The sequence below is a fragment of the Cystoisospora suis genome (genome assembly GCF_002600585.1).
Source record: "Cystoisospora suis strain Wien I chromosome Unknown contig_2604, whole genome shotgun sequence".
Lineage (NCBI taxonomy): Eukaryota > Apicomplexa > Conoidasida > Eucoccidiorida > Sarcocystidae > Cystoisospora > Cystoisospora suis.
Genome location: NW_027155402.1, coordinates 1 through 16,637, shown reverse-complemented (window position 1 = coordinate 16,637; position 16,637 = coordinate 1). Strand labels below are relative to the sequence as shown.

General features: G+C 55.0%; 2 protein-coding genes across 2 annotated transcripts; one reads left to right on the top strand and one right to left on the bottom strand.

Annotated features, from left to right (window-relative positions):
- Nucleotides 1–3: 3 nt before the first annotated feature.
- Nucleotides 4–2,147, bottom strand: CSUI_005374 (bt1 family protein; the record flags this gene model as incomplete). The annotated part of the gene is made up of 1 exon (XM_068065550.1): nucleotides 4–2,147. A coding segment is annotated over exon 1 (1,506 nt), but the record flags the coding sequence as incomplete, so codon positions are not given.
- A 1,521-nt stretch (nucleotides 2,148–3,668) lies between these two features.
- On the top strand, nucleotides 3,669–15,193 carry CSUI_005373 (aaa family protein). The gene is made up of 14 exons (XM_068065549.1): nucleotides 3,669–3,788; nucleotides 4,060–4,475; nucleotides 5,381–6,363; nucleotides 6,795–6,859; nucleotides 7,256–7,368; nucleotides 7,922–8,094; nucleotides 9,380–9,468; nucleotides 9,922–10,259; nucleotides 10,577–10,705; nucleotides 11,344–11,473; nucleotides 11,747–11,843; nucleotides 12,307–12,399; nucleotides 12,858–13,188; nucleotides 13,316–15,193. The coding sequence occupies exons 1-14, from the start codon at nucleotides 3,745–3,747 to the stop codon at nucleotides 14,194–14,196; spliced, it is 3,882 nt and encodes a 1,293-aa protein (XP_067922465.1). The 5' UTR covers nucleotides 3,669–3,744; the 3' UTR covers nucleotides 14,197–15,193.
- Nucleotides 15,194–16,637: the final 1,444 nt, after the last annotated feature.

Here is a 16,637-nt window from a genome sequence, read left to right as displayed (position 1 = left end):
CCAACTGGACAGAGGAGCAGCGGGACGCCTAAGTTGAACACCAGAACAAGCGTTGGCAAGTTTTCGAAGTTACAACCGTCCCCACTCCCCGCGGTTATGTTCGCAAGCCTCATGACTGCCGCACCCAACTCGGCTGCAATGTTGTACCCTAAGTGCGTGATTCCGTCCATAATGGAGAGAGCAGTCACTTCGAGTCCTTTGGGGCACAGTTTTGCTGTCAGCATATACCCAGGCATGTTGCTCAGTGTGCGAACAACTTGGTACACGATGGCGTCGCCGAGGAAGAAAACCACTGCATCCGAAATTCCTGCTCGCACGTTTAGCCTTGTGACAATCACGAAGTCGAACAGGGAAGCCACTGCCTTTAGTATAGCGGTTACCCACGCCACTTGCACGTAAGACCGGTTGAGTAGAACGGTTTGAAAGAGCCATACAGCTACAAGTGTAGCAACCGCGTTCAGGACTGCCGTGTAAGTAAGGTAGTATGTGTAGTCGAAGTGGGGGCCGTCACGCAGGCACTCGGGCGTGGCTGTGAAGAAGTAATCTAGGCCGCCTTTTATACTAAGAGGGGCCGCCGACCATAAGAATTGATACAGGTTAAACTTTGCCAGACGGCGCGGAAGGGTCATGAACAAGAAACAGCAAATCACAAACCCACTGGCAACGGAACAGGCCACACAGAGCCACTCAACCCGAACAATCGTAAAGACAGCGAGAGCAATCGAAACAACCGCCAAAACAAGGGACATGGTAAACACCCCCCGATGCTGAGCGATCTTTTCCGTCATGAATCTGAACGGTCTAACCGGCTCCTCGCAGAGGAAGTTGAAGAGAAGTAGAACCACAACCTGTCCAGCTAAAGGAAGAACGATTCGGTAATTAACAAGCGCGCCAAATTTATCACTTATGGGGCCGGCAATCGCATGGCCTAGAGTCACACCTGAAATGAAGCAAATCACGGAAAAGCTGATGAGGTCTGCCTTAATCTCAGGGTTGCGGTTCATATGTGCACAGCACACGCCCCCGCACATCAGCTCAACTACAGCATACTCGAAGGCAAGGAAGAGAATCGCTGCGCCCGCTAACCACACATGGACGGAAACGAGGCGAGCAGGCACAAAGGCGGGGATCGAAGCACCGACTACGCCCACAAGGCACGCGGCAACCGCGTAGTTCTTTTTCGAGTACCCGCCGACAGGAGCGATGTCACTGGCCGCTGCTACCAGACCTTTGAGGCCCCAAGGGATGTCCGCTAGTGCGGCCACTCTTTGAAAGAGCTCCGCATCGTACCCAAGCGCCTTTAGGTACGGCAGCCACGAGGCCTCCGCTAAGCCCATTGCGATGCCACGCACTACGAAATTGATGTCAATAAGAAGAGTGAAGAACTTCCACCCTGCATTGGAAAGCACTCTCGAAACGAAGTGAGCCAAATGTAGAGGGTTCAATGGAGAAAGCGCGGCCGCGGTAAGGCGCTTGGCACGGAAAGCACTTCTCTTGTAGCAACAAGCCATCGTCGTCGTTCATGCAACGCATCTTTGTAGCTGCACGTTTGTAGCGTTGTGCATACACGCACCGCTCTAGCGTTCCTTGCGCTGCTCAGAGAAAAACCGACAACGACTCACAAAAAAATAAGTGCGTCTAGCAGGGTTCCGACAGCGGGTTTGAAGGTGGTGATTAGAACGAAGGATAACTCACGAGACAATTTCCGGGAAACGTGGTCTCGACGGTTTCATCGTCCAAGAGCGTGCATGCATCGGAACGAACGGACGCGCGGTGGACTCGTAAGGCCCTCGGCTGGGTCGCGAGCATACAGCGTCGTCGTAAATTACGACTAGCCAGAGCTATCCAGCATCTGTAGCCCTAGCGTCGAGAAACTGTTTGCCGGAGCTATCGCCCCCAGAGCGACGCGGCTCGGAATTTAGCCCTAGGCGGTCGCCGAGCTAGATCGGGCTCCACGGAGGACCTCCAAACTGGGAGCGGGACTGGCCGCCGCCGTCTTCACTGGCGTGGGAGTGACAGCCGAATGCCCCGTTTGGAGAGTGGGGGGCACTTGGCCCGTCTCCAACTGAGAATCGTCTGGCGCATACGCTGTGCACGCCCTTGAATCTCACCAACAACTGCGGCACAATCGGGCGTAGAGACCGAAGTAGGGCATCTTCGGTCCTAACAGGACGTAGGTGCCGCCTGTAGCGCCTGTGACGCGCCTCCGCGTGATATGTCGTGTCGTGCTGCATGGTGGGTGTTGCGAGTCACCAATGAGTCCGGTCTGTTACGTATGCTGTTGGCGTGGTTTGTCGAGTGCGTTCTTGCTAGGTCGACCCCCGCCCCCGCGGGTCTGACGCGTCGTTTCGGTGCTTGCGGATGAGAGTCTTTAGGGAAGACCGAACAGCAAGAGACTTTACCTAAGTGTCTGCTCACAACGTCACACCGCCCCCACCTCAGCGCGCCCTTGCCATCCTTTAGACGGAACGGCTGCCTCTCTAGACAGGCGCCGAGCTAAAAAGTTGAGCATGTCTGGAGAGGGCTGTCAATTTCTTCGATAATCGTGGGAACTCCGGAAACACTGGCAAGTCTTCCAGCCCCGCGATCGCCGCCACAGCGATTTTCTCGGCTTAGAATGAATTTCCAGTCGCCTCTAATTTACCATCTTAGCAACAGACGCAGACGAGTGCTGTCTGCATATTCTTTGGGAGGTGCTTGGAAAAACGGACGGAGGGATGGAGAACAAGTAGTTTCGAAGACCAGTTTCCCCGAGGTAAGTAGCTGGTTGATCTGGCAGCGGGGCCGCGGTTGTCGCGAGCTCCGCTGCCCCTGCGCGGGCTCAGACGAGGGAGAGCGGGCTATGAAGATCCCGGTAAGACCGTATACCGTATTGTCTGCAAACAAAGGAAAGCATCTGTGACTACTCACTTTTGCGTCAGGAGCGATGACTTCCTCCGGTGCCGGCCGCACGCCACGCTGTGGCACATGCTCGGCCGAGAGGAGCAGTTTGCTGGCCGCCGTCTCCGCTGGCACGGCTGAATTGGTGCAGGGCAAAAAGCTCGCATGGGATGACAGACAGCTACGCGCGCCTTCTCCACTGTTAACGAATGCTTTTTGTCACATCAATCCCCGCTTCTCGGTGAGCCTCTCTCGTGTGTACTCGACTGAATGATTTTGCCATTCGGAAAGGACTCTATTTTGGTGTTTCATGGCCGTGCGTACCTGTCAGGCTGGCGCTAAGCCTGCCTTTCGTGGACTGTATCTCGATGCCAAGGGGACTCATCTTTTGAACGTCCACTCAGACTGACTGCTCGGGAGTTCAGCACCCAGTCCCTTCTGTTGTCTGACGTCTTGTTGTAGCGAAGTGTGGGCGCGACGTCACTGAGCGGCGCTTAGTTGAAGGAGGACAGGCTGCCAACACTCCAAGTATCGGAGCGTTCTACAGCGCCGGGCGCCGCACCGGAAAACCCAAATTTCGACCTTTTTCACAAGAATCTGCTTCCTCCGGACACCAGCTCATTAGAAGATTTGCCCGGAGATTTGAGGGAGGGCATCGGAAAGAGTAGACACCTGCGGCCATGAGGCGCCGGCACATATGAGGCTGTCGGATTGTAGCAGTGATAACCCAGTTTGTCCAGTCAGGAATTTTGCAGTGATAGCCCAGTTTGTCCAGTCAGCGGTTGATTGTTTGTTGCTCCGGCTCTGCGTCGTTCACTCCTAAGACCCCCGCTGTCGTTCTTACACTTATTTCGATTATTGGAGATGGGCGAGGACACAGGGAAATACGCTTTGGCGTGTCGCTACATGTAAGCTGGGAAAAAGCAACCAAAGGGATTTGGATGCGCCGGCCTTTGAGAGCTGCCGCAGGATTCTGGAGCGCCTGCAGGACTGGTACAGATAGCTGCAGCAGTCATGCCGTTGCGAGGCCGGTTTAGTCAGACGCCTACAGTTGTTGTTGTCTGGCCACGAGTGACGGTGCATCTTCGGTGTGGCCGTGTCGGCAAGAGTTGACTATCTGTTGGTGACCTGTCCCATATCCAACGGCGATGCCGCCTGGCTGTGCTGTTTTCTGGTCAGCTACCCTCTTGACAGAGAGACCGTGGCTGGGGGAGCAACGCTCCATCTGGGTCCCCGCGATACACCGACGGAATGCTATCTCGGCGTCTCCTCACTAGCCAGGCTGGATCTGGAAGCTGGATCCTGGATTTGGATTGCTAGGGCGTCTTCTGGAAGTCCAATTTCGTCGCGGACCGCCCGTCGAAAGCGCCATTTAGTAAGAATTCTTGTGAAACCAGAAGGCGAAGAAGAACGGTATCCTCTCTCAGAAGACCCAGCCCAGAGCGGAGATCTTTCTCACTCTAAAGAGGGCGCTTCAAAGAGGCACGGCATTCGGAAAGATCACATTTTCTTATCCGCCCACATTATGCACTTCTTGGGATTGACTTCAGGACGGAGCACCGTGGAGATACGACCTTTTACACCGGGTCCCCAGGGTAAGAGTCCTCCAGCTTCGGCAGTAGCCGAAGACGATCGCAGGCCGTAGCCGATCTCCGTCTAGTTCAAATACGTGTATCAGGGCTATGCCCAACCACAACCTGTTCGCGAGACCAGACTTCCTGCGGTTGGAGGGTGAGACACCCTGGTCTGCTGCTGCACATTATCCCGTATCTCGTTTTGCAGTAGAACATGTAAAAGAAAGGTAGCTAACTATGTTAATGCAGGTCGCTATGTCTGCGGGAGGTGCCGTTGTCCGTGTGCCCCTGTTCGAGCAATTCTAAAGAAGCCACTGGTACAAACGAGTTTTCCGTCCGCGTCTCCGAAAGCGGCTGGAGACGGGCTTTCGTAGCTATGCGCTTTGATGTGGAGTGAGCAGGTGACAGTCCTTAAGGTATTTTACTTGGGCCGCATCAACTGCAACACTGGTATCCATAGCACTGACATCGTAAGTTCAAATGTGAGAGTATGATGGTGAGGAAGATACACGAGCACGCACGGTGGCGTTCAACATATGTTTCACTCCATCACACGAGCATAGCTGTGACGCAAACTGGTACAGGCCGGCAAAGCACACACGTTGCAAGGGTAGTAGGTGGCGCACCCTTCTAAATTTATGGGCCCACGGGCAGCTGCTTCTCCCTGACTTGTTAGAGTAGCCTGCTCGGGGGACGCGCTCCGGGACAAACAACCGCATGTGAACGAGCTCCTCAATGCATGCTGACGTCCTGACCCACTGGCCCTGTTCCGTAGTGGTGCAGACGGCCCCGCGTGGGTTGCGTGCCCCGCGGACTTTCCTTTAGGCTAGCCTGCCTCGGACACGGAACCCATGAATGTCCAGGGCAGGGCCCGGCCAGTCACCTGAGCTAGCCGTGGCTTCCTTCCTGACGGTGTGGATGTTCAGCGTCTTCGCTACCTGAAGCCTACAGTCGCCTTCCAGTAGCTACTCGGTGTATCCTCCGGCCAGTTGCAGTCCCGACAGGAGACGCTTCGTACCGCTCAGAAGCTCCTAGGGATCCGGAGGTGGCCCTGGCTGATACGCGACGTATACTCTTCGACTACTTCTCCACTCCACGCGTAGTTGCCGCCGGCCAGATTTGTGCTATTGCATTTTTGCCACCGGCAGCAAGCAAGAAACTGGCAGTGCCTCGTGGTGTCTTCGGAAACCGCACCTTAGGACCTGCAGTGGACTCTAGCTACAGTACCGCCCTATCGATCCCCAGTGGCTGCTCAGGAGGCGGTCGGCGGAGCGAGAACGGGCAAGGAGCAGGGTCTCTGGGTACGACTGGGCGAGTGGATGGAGCACTGTCCTCGACAACCTCCGGTCAAATCCCTCACTCGAGCGCGGCAGCGCCCCGGGTCTCTGAGTTGAAGTGGGGGAGTCCGCCGAGCAGTGTGAAGCACGAGAAGACCGGACGACCGGGGTCGCCTCCAGCAACGTGTGACCTGGCAGGACAGCAGAACAGTTCCTTCGGCCAAGCGTCCAGTTCCAGGGACCCAAAGATGGATAGCCCCCGTGTCTTCTCGGAATGTGACAAGGAAAGGCAAGCATGTTCATCCAGCGAAACGCTGCGCCAGCGTGCATCCGGGTTGCCTAAGCTTGCAAATCTGTTCGACAACGGGGCGGAACCGACGGCGGTGCGCGCTGTAGAAGCCTTCCGCCCTTTGATGCTACTGGGAAATTTCCTGTCGTCGGCAGTATACCACAAGATACAGCAGCGCCATCTTCGCTGGTTTTACGTTGAGTGCGTGGAGACGTTAGCGGACGGGAACGCACAGTCGGAAATCGCCGATGGGCGTCTGCCTTGCGTCGGAGTGGTGTGCAACACCAGCACCACGGTGCTGATGCAAGACGTACCAACGGCGCGTCGTCTGATTCCGTTGGTGGTAGGGCAACAGCTAATGTCCCTGTCGTGTACTAGCTCGTCTGTTTTTGCGCTGTGGGACCAGGGTGCAGCCGTTGTTGGTGTCGCGTGCAAGACGCTCCACCAAGGCGAGAGGTGAAATGCGCGGGAGGCAGACGTGGTTCAACTGGCATTCTCACCGATCTGCCACCCTTTCTCTGCGCTCCTGTAGCCACTCACGAATCTCAAGAATCTGGATGGGGACAGGGATGGGCCGCTCCGTGAAGGGTTGTAGCGACAAGCGTCTAGGACTTTGGAGACTAGAGGGGAATGCTGTAATTGCTGCGACAGACGGCGGCGCACTCGGGAGCAATACGCCGCACTGAGCCTGCAAGCGAGAGAGGTGTACAATTGCCATGGTGACAGAAACGTGGAAATGGAATCCAGTTTGTTCTTTGTCCCGTTATCTTCTAGACACATCACATCTTCCGAGCTCCGCTTTTCCCTGTCATGCCCTCAATGAAGACACCGCTTGCAAGGTACGACCGTCGTTCTGTTCGCGCGCCCTAACAGAGGTCGGTGGAACCCTGTCAAAAGCTCAGCTCTTTCGAAAAGTAAATCGGTCAGACCATTGTCTTGTGCCTGTTATGTAGGATTCTCAAACTGTGCGCTTCCCTGCTGAGAGCTGCATCACGAGGACCAGGATCGGGTGGCTTACGAACTCGCTGCAGCGTTCTGCTGCAGGGCCCGGATGGGTATGTCTCATGCGTATTCGGGATCCCTTTAAAATCCCTTTAAAACATATGACGTGGAAAACGCAAGCCTGATGGTTTTCGCTTTTGTTGTAGCGTTGGAAGTCGATTCTTTCGACACGAAATGTGGCATGCTAATGCTCGAGTTATGGAGGCCTGCTCTTGACTTGTCTGTGACTGAAGGTCGGGGAAACGTTCTCTGGCGCGGCTGGCTTGTGATCGCCTTGGTCTCCATTTCGTACAGCTGGACGGCCTGAAGATGGCTCGGATGGCGAAAGGTGCTCCGCCGGCGGCAGGTTAGGATATCAGAGCATCACCACTGTACTGGTTCCGTTCTGAAGCATACACTGACACAGAGACAAGGAAGATACCAGCAGCGCGTGTGCTTGCTTGTATGTAGAGATGATGTCCGCGTGGATCAATACAACATCACCTTCACAATAGCTACGTTGTCCGTCGATCGCGCGCGTACGACACTAGTTGGTCTTCCAACGTGCCAGTCAACAGAGTGGAGCGACGCCGAAAACGCAGAGGCTCAGTTGCTTGTAGCCTGAAATACAAGGAGGTTCTGCGTCGCCCGTCTCCACTGGGGCGTTGAAGCCAGTGCGGACAAGGGCAGGACTGCCAACTGTTTTCCCACGAGTGATACTGGCACGTGATTTGCTTGGCTGCGACTTACGAAGAATCCAGCCGGGTATGCTTGTCTGCGAGGCGACAAGTTCAATCAGTACTCCAGACGCGCGAAAAGATTCTCAGAGACTGGAATTGATGTTTGTCGCGAGTCGTTGATAGCCCGATACCCGGCAAATCCCCCCTTCTGCTTCAGGTTGTTTTGGGCTCCTTCTGCAGATGAACTTCGACACGCTGACGGCTCTGTGGCTCCCGGCGGTAATTCGGCTCTGTCGTCCGCGCTTGTTCACGCGATCTCTGAGGCCACACCGGCACTAATTTTCATCAACAAGGCGCACGGGCTATGCCGGACAGTCCTTGGTGAATCTGCTGATGAAAGAAACCTTTCCCAGGTACCATGAGAGGACAGCCAGCTATTGAAAGCCTTACTGTACTGAATGGAGTTGTCCGATGCTAGTTCGGCTCAGCGGCATTGTCAACACATCAGGAAGGACGCAGAGGTTTACTCGTCGCGCTCAACAAAGCACTGGCTGACTATCGTTTGAGTGCTTCTGCGAGCCGTCTGGCACGTAGCGGTACACAGTGTAGCCGAGTTCTTGACGCATGAGCTTCAGCAGAGCCTTTACAACCTCGGGTCCTGCTGCAAACCAGAGGCTATAGGTCTTGGAAATCTACATTCGCAGCGCACTTCCGAACTGCGCTGTGCCCGCGCGGCACTCCCGAACTGCGCTGTGCCCGCGCGGCATTCTCCGCTAGGATCCCAGCTGATCGCTTTTGTTTGCCTCGGCACTTAACAGGAACGCCTTGCAAGCCATCTCCGTTGGTTCCTAAACACACACGAACTTGGTTCTGATTCCTTCCTGGGGCGGGCCGGCGGTTTGAAGCGCTCGAGTCCATTGGATAGATCACGACAAGTCTCGCACAAGGCCGCCTTGATCGTGTTCAGCGTGCGGACTGAAGTAGACAGAGGCCCAGAGGGAGGTTCTCCCACAGGTTCACATAGTATTTTCAGCCACGCCCTTCTTGATACATTCAGCGATATAATCTGCTTACCATCTCCCGATTTGGAGACCTCGACGGAGGTGAGCAAGGAAGCACGTGCTTGTCCTTGGAAACTTCTGAACCACAACGACGCAGGTGGTTTAAATGTCGCACGTCCGATTATTCTTCATATATATTATTATAGAGGTGTTAAGTACAGGACTCGAAGTGTCACGAACTACGGTAAATACCCGATGTGAAAGTGAGGCTGGCCGTCTCAAAAGAGTGTCCGCGGCAAAATGGTGTCTAAGAGTTAAGGGACTTTTCCGTGAGCGTTTCCGCAGATGCGGAGTCCCTTGTCCCGCGTATTAAGAGTGGAGCTTTTTACTCCAGGAGTTGCTCCGCAAAGCGTAGCCTGGCGGTGGAGACCCGGTTGTCTTCGGTTGCGAAGGGGAATTGAGTTCTTGTAACCGGAATGACAGCTTCAGATTCCGTTGATGAACGGCCCATGTTTGTCTTGTACGGGTGCTAATAACTTTGCGCACGTGCATGCTTCGTGTTAGGGTTCAGCGGGGACAGTTATGTTTTTCTCATCCTTGCCCATTAAAGACAAGGACGCCTGCTCTGCCATTGTATTACGCTTGCTGACACAGTGCGTGCAAGTCGCGATATGAATTGCTTTGTATGCCTTCCCAGGTCGCTCGTCAAGCAGCGAACCTTCTCACGATCGTGCGTGATCGGCCCGAAAGCGGCATCTTAGAAGCAGCGCCGGCGGAGTTGGCCGAGTGAGCGATGGGCCGCCTGTGCCCGGCTAAGACGCTGTCTCATGCCTTTCAGCGCAACAGCACCTTGGCGACTTCAGTGCGCCCGTGTTCACTGGTCTCGGTCGTAGCCAGTTGTGGTTCCGGAGCTGACGACGTAGCGTAGTTGTGAGCGAGAGTTATTTTCAGGCAGATAAGTCGTTAAACTCCCACAAGGTGATTGATGGTGGCACCAAAGGTTGTCAGATGATAAATCCATATATTTCAGCAGACGGTCCTGCACGGTTCTGTGGCCTGGTATATCGGACGACACAAAGTCAGGCCACATCTCCTAGAGTAATGTCCGGTCCCGGGGCACTCATCTGCGCTAGATGCGCGTAAACTGAGAAATACTCCATTTCGACCAGCCGGTCGCCCGCCCGTTGTATGTGACGGCACTGGTCATCCTCTCTTTCTGCTGTGTTCACTGTCGTTCAGGATAGGTGCTGGTTTGTCTCCTGCCAATATGAAGCTGCTCCTATGGAGCACGTTCCATTCAAAAGCGGAATCGCTCACTCTCTCCGTCAGCCGACAAGGAACTCCCTACCTCCTTGGTGGGCATAGACAGACTCCTTCCAAATCCTTATCCCTCGAGGAGGCTTGTGTGGGAAAAGCAGGTAGGCATGGCGACTCAGCAATTTCACCGGAGGATCTCACGGTCGTGCCACAGTCTCTAACGGCCGGAGGAGTACTCATGTCGGCTTCCGGGCTTCCATCGGGTGTCCAATGCCATTATTTTACAGACCTGAGATCGACAGCAAGAATGCTGGTTCCAGGTATGTTGGCGCTGGAGCTCAACTAATCGGCTCCGTAGTCTCGCTTACACCCACAAATGCTAAGGGCCTGGAGGCGTCGCGACGCTGGCTACCTGCGCATAGCGTCATTCAGGCACAGGTGTAAACTCGGAAGTGACGAGGCGACCCTTTGCAGACCAGGGGGGAAAACTTTGCTGTTCTCTACTGCATGAGTGAAGTTCACTGGATCTCTTCGCGAGAACGGCTGTGTTAGCGAAGCGCTTGTGCTATACTTCCTTGATTTGTTGAAGGAAGATACTTCGTAGTGGCAAGCAGATATCCACGTTATGTATCGGCAGGTGGTTCTGGCTCGAGCGCACCAGCGCTCCCGACAGTCCAGTGGGAAGATGTGGGAGGAGCAGAAGACGCGAAGGAGGAAATAAGAGATTATATTACTCTACCTCTCAACTATCCTCATCTTTTCGAAGGTAAGTACGCGCTGAAGTACGGCGTAAGTACGGTGTTGGCGCCGAGCGTTGCAGTCTACGGGAAGATAGTGGGAAGCGCGTATTCAGGGAGCTCCTTCAATGCAATATTAACATAGAGCATTTGACCCGCCGAGATCTCGCAGGTTAAGAAGCATTAGGTTGCGAACAATTATGGGATCGCCCCTTAGGAACGTATCACTGAAGGGTCCAAGGACTGGTGGTGGGCTGCCAAGGTGGAGCGACCTCAGCTGTGCTATCTGCAGGACAAAAGTGCGTGGATGCGGCGGTCTACAGCGCCCGCACCTTGTATAGGAGCACTCGCTGCTGTCCTCCTGGACACTAATGGCTTGAAACTACGTGACGTCACTGCTTCAAATCATGTCGCTGTTCCGCAAAGCGGCTAGGTAGGCACCCAGATTGGCAAACAACGAAGAGAACTCTTTCTGTATGCAAGACGATTTACCCTTGCCCTGCTGGACGCTTTGTACAGACTGCTACTTGGAATGGACCCTGGGTCAAACCGCCGTCTGAAGGCATAACTCGTTGCGGTGTGGATGGGGCGGAGTTTGCCTAGTGTGGCTTGGCTGTGTACTCGCTTCAATTAGCCAGTGTAGTGCTGGTATCTGCATTGTTTGCAGGTGTGAAGGTTCGCGGCGGCATTCTGCTCTTCGGGCCTCCGGGAACCGGAAAGACACTGCTGGCTAAGGCAGTAGCGACGGAGTGTGGTGTGAACTTCATATCTGTCAAGGGACCGGAGTTGCTGAATATGTGAGTCGGGAATTCAAACTCGAAGCCACACCCTAAGTGAGGAAGCAACTGGTTGGGGGGTTCGCAGCTACAAACCGCTGGGGTGGCCTCCAGGCATCTCTTTGTAAGAGTCAGCGGTGAAGATTGGAAACTGTTGCGGCAGTAGGTGCCCAGTGTGTGTCTACAAAACTGAGCCAAACGGTTTGCGCGAGACTAGACCGGTGAGATGACACTTCGTATTCCCCTGGGTGCTTGCTTTAGCTGGAGTTCCTGCCTTGCACTGCGGCTTTTCAGGTATATTGGTGAGAGTGAAAAAAACGTTCGGACGGTGTTTTCGCGGGCGCGTGCCTCCAGACCCTGCGTCCTGTTCTTCGACGAGATCGATGCCCTCGTAAGCTGGCTAAGACTCTGCACGGTGGAAGCAGCAAAATGTTGTACGGGTCCAGGGGGCCGTCTCGTGCAGCCAGAGTGCGTGTCTATCCGATATTGTCAGCTGCTTCCGCGAGTGCATGGCGGTACACCGGGTGACCGGAGACACGTAACAAATCGAGGTACCAGGACCCTTGAGCGATCACGGAGGCCACCCACCAGCAACAAATTGAAAAGAGTTTCCAGTCATTTTTGCTCGCAACCGCAGGGCAGCCTTTCTGGGTCCGTGAGCCTCACCAGAAGTGGTATTACGGAGATTAGGTGCGAAACAGAGGACACCCCGGGACAACTGTGTCCCAGGTAGTACTTCTGTGGTGTCATTTGGTTCCAGGGCCATCGTGCCCAGAAAGACCGGATTTAATCTGTGGTGAGGCCGCGCTCCGCACTGTATGAGGTGAAGGATCCCGATTTCTACTGTTGTTCAGCTTCCTCGCCGAGGCCGCTCTTCGGATTCGGGCGGAGTGTTGGATCGAGTGGTCGGTCAGCTGCTCTCCGAGTTTGATAATCTCCCAGACAATGTGAGGTAGTCTGTCAGAACTGCATTGACTCCCTGCATAGTCGCTCATCTCTGCAAATCCGCTCCCGTTCTGATTTCACTCGAGTCCTTACCGCAGAGAATAGTGTCCAGGGGACGTCTTTAAGTGGGACAAAACAGCTATGGCTACCACTGGTGACGTGGTAAGTTCTCGTACCAAGATATGCGAATGTCACGGGTACCACATAAGATGACTGGTTGCCGACGGCTGCGGTCATGCCACCTTGTACACTTAGAACTTGTCGCGATGACAGAGTCCAAGAATGGGAATGCAGTGCCGTATGACGCCTATCATCAGATTAGGGTTTGCGGGAAAGTCGTAATACACCAGACGCTCCACGAGAAAAAAGCCCTGCGGTCTTCGCCGGACTTACATGGTTCTGTAAGCGGTTGTTTGGTGGCACTCACTTTTATACATGGCAGCTGTGGTTGTACTCGCAGGTCTTTTTGGTTGGCGCTACGAACCGTGTGGAACTGCTGGACAGGGCGGTCCTTAGGGCAGGCCGGTTTGACCGATGCGTATACGTCGGCATCCAGCGCGATCATCAGTCCCTCCTCGGGGCACTTACCCGGCACATGGTTTTGGATGATGTGGTTGACAGGCCAAGTTGCCGTCAGATGCCTGATAGCGTCCGCCCCGTGCCACCGCTTTTGCAAGCTGTCAGCGAGGCCTTACCACCCCAGTTTACGGGCGCTGACTGTAAGGCACTGTGCTCTCTTGCTGGCCTCCTAGCAGCCAAGGAGCGGATCGATATCCTCAAAACGATGTCGAGTAAGTGTCCCATCGATATGCAACATACGCCACCGTCCTCGAGAGCCTCAGCAAGACACCGCCTTCCGCCGAAGCTCCTGAAGGCGACGGTTGCTTGTCTACTGCATTCTGTTTCGGTGTCCTGCAGGTGCGCTCCAGGTCTCGCCGTGTGTGCTTCAGGAAGCCTTCTACGGCCTCGAGTGTCGATCGGGACTGTTACGGCGTGAGCGCGCCTATGCGACCCCAGCGAGAATCAATGGTGGCCACAGTGGTGCTGTGCGGGGCGGTGAGCCGGGGAACAGACACTCTCGCCTAAGCGGTCAGCAGCCAGAAACGGATGCTGAAGGTGCGGAAACACAGAAAGGTTCAATTTATGCCGTCTTTGGATCCGAGGAAAAGTTTCAGTTGAGGCTCGACCTGCTGCACCAACTGAAGCAAACGCGCGACCTGTTTTCACCATCGGCAGCGGTTGGTGAAAGAACTAGTTCCTTTCGGGTATGGCAGGTCAGTGCTTTGAATGAGAGACACAGGTGGCCAGAAGGCGTGGAGGTGTGGTGCATCAGTGCGCTTCCTCCGGGCTGGTTTGATCAAGCAGGTCGAAGCCTTGCTACGGCAGCACCGGGCGAAGTCAACAAGCGTGCTCTTCGACTTGACCTCGTTGCGGATCGAGGGGCGGAAGCATGTGTAGCAGGAGGATCTTCCAAGATTGGCGGGGTCTGTGGGAGCTTCTGGCTGCTTGGCGGCTTCAGGGCTTTTGTGTGGAAAACCGTCTTGAAGACATCCACGTGGTGTAGCCTCACTGTAAGGGGGCATGCGGAAGACCCACAAGACACGCTTTCCGACCCAGCGGAGTCCCTCTTGCAGTCAGTGAGCTGGACCGGCTCAGCTCCGCATGAGCTGCTGCAGGTCAAGGTCGGGGAGGCGCATTTCCGTCGGGCGCTCATGCACACACGAGCATCCCTAACAGCTTATGATCTGCGGCACTACAGTAAGATGAGAAATTTGTACGCGTCGCAGCGTCGGCCTTGATGCAAAGAGGGGTAGCACCGGACGTCTCTCCTTTGAACCCTCGGCAAGACCTCTGAGGAACTGAGGTTCGACCCGCCACCACCAGCGGGCTGAAGTGTTCCCTCGGAAGCGAGTCTGATGGCACCTGCTTTGACAGGTCTCTTCCTGTGTGCTGGGACCAGAAGCACAAGAGGCACACTATGAACCGTCCCCTCTGGCCGTAGACGCACGCCACAGGGTCATGAAGAAGGTGCTTCAACAGGGTGTCGTGGCAAGCCTCAGCTGTCTGTTGCTTATCATCGTAAAGCTTCAGGGTCCTTGAAGGTCAACCTTCTGACGAGTCAAGGCACGAACATCAAACGCTCGGTTTCTCCCAGCAGTTTACATTAGGAAGAGGCATCGAGCTGCTCCGCGCCATATTCGTTTCGGCGACGAAGTTGACGTGGCACTACATAACCAGTCTGAAGGAGCCCAGCTGGATAGGGTGCAGACGCAAACGGCACACGGAAATATCCGGACTTCTACACTCGTGGGTCTTTGTCGATATAGTCACATGTACTTGGTGGCAAGTCTTGCGCGAGTAACATACCCCCTACTGTAGTTTAGTAAACGTTGGTCCAATGGAAGAGCCGTCTGCTCTAAACGTTGCCAGACTGGCGTCGAGGCAGGAATAGAAGCCGTTCGCCCGACGGCGACCGACTCGGCGCGTCAAAAGAGCTCCGCTGAGTATTGTTGTTCACCCAAGCCGTCTTCCCGCAGTAGATACGGACAATATTTGATTGTTGCGTGAAAGGACCTTAGCTGCATTCACCGTCCGCAGTGCCCTGACCTCTTGGGCCCTACATGGCCCGGCGCCCCCATCTGTCGCAGTCTGCTCGAGCTGATCGGAAGCAAAGAACGGGTCAGAGACAAGTTGGCGTGCAAGGCTAAGTGCATGCTCTTTTCACGAACCAGTGCACCGCTGCGTCCACTGTTTTGTGGTGCAAATGTGCTTCGCGTCTCCGCCGTACTCCTGCCTGCAAGTTGACCACTCGGCGTGTCTGCTTCTCGTGTTCCCTGTTTTCAGACTTTTCTTTTTTTTCCATCACAACCGCTTGTCCTGTGTGGCGCAGTTTCACACACTACGGCACAAAGTGCTGTGGCTACGATATTTTACTTCGCCGTGCCTCTTTCTACTTCGCTCTACACCCCGGGGAGTACGTTCCCGTATGTAACCGCTGCAAAAACAGTTCACAAGCACGGTATGACTGGTCTCCTCTTCCTTTCCCGCCTTCTTTTCTACGGGTGTCGGCGTTGTAAAGCAACTTCAAGACACACTTTTTTCTCTACCTCGGGTAATGGTGCCTGTTCACCCGCCGCACTGTGGACTACCGTAGCAGCGCATACACGCACACCGGAATTTTGTTTCCGCGACTGTGTACGAACGGTGTACGCTGAGCTGCGCGGAGCCCTTCAGACAACCCTGTCTACTGTCTCTCAACTGGGACTTCCTTGGAGGTCCAGAAAACCGCCGTGTCTGGCAACCGAAAACTTCAGGTTCGGCGGAATTTGCATCTTCAGTAAGCCCGGAAACTGATTCCACAAACAAGCAGGATAACCGTCCTACGATGAGGAAAGTTGCTTCCCGTGACACGGACTTGTGTCGAGGACTTCCAGTGTATTCTACTCCCCCCTGAATCCCTTTGGACTTGGTACCGTCTTCTATGTGAGTCACCATCAGGTCCCGGTCGTACGTAACTTCGATGCGTGTAGCATCGTCGTGCGTCTTCGATGAGGCCGTTTAGTAAGATCTGTCTCTGCTTCCCAAGTTGTCGGGCCAACCGCCCATCCAGCAGCGCCAGAGCACGGGCTCGAAGGGCCTCTCGAGGAAATCTGAACCCGCATAGCGGTCTTCACTTTTTTCGAGTGGCGCGTTGACGGGGATCTGAGACTGCGTGTCCTACGTCACTCCTTTTTTACTGGCAATGTCAGCGGATTTTGGCGAGTTCACAAAGGTGGTGTCCTAAACTTCCTGCCTTCAGAAGCATTGGCCGGGTGGTAGTTGGCGGTCGGTGTCTGTGGCGGTCCGGCGTGTAGGTGTTCACGGTGAGCGCTGGCCGTAAGTTGTAGCATAGCTCCGGCCTTTGGTCTCTGAGCCGGACCGGTCACAATACGCCCCTACCTCCACTGAATCTTCGAGGCCATAACTGTGAGCTGTTTCAAAAATCTCCGCCGTCACGCGGCCAGCACAGATCGGCGCGTGCACTGAAAACAGCCGGGCGGCGCGAAACCGCGGTGGTTACATGCGCTGCCATGACTTGATCGTTTGCATGCCGCGTAGTTAGCTCACATCTGCTCACAACGTTCAAGCTTTCGTCAATGTCCTTGTCTTCCCCTGTTGCTGGGGGCCGCAGCTTTGCCAGCTGGAGGTCCGCCTGTCCCACACGGGCGAGTCCGTGCTCCGCTGTCACAAGTGATCGTCC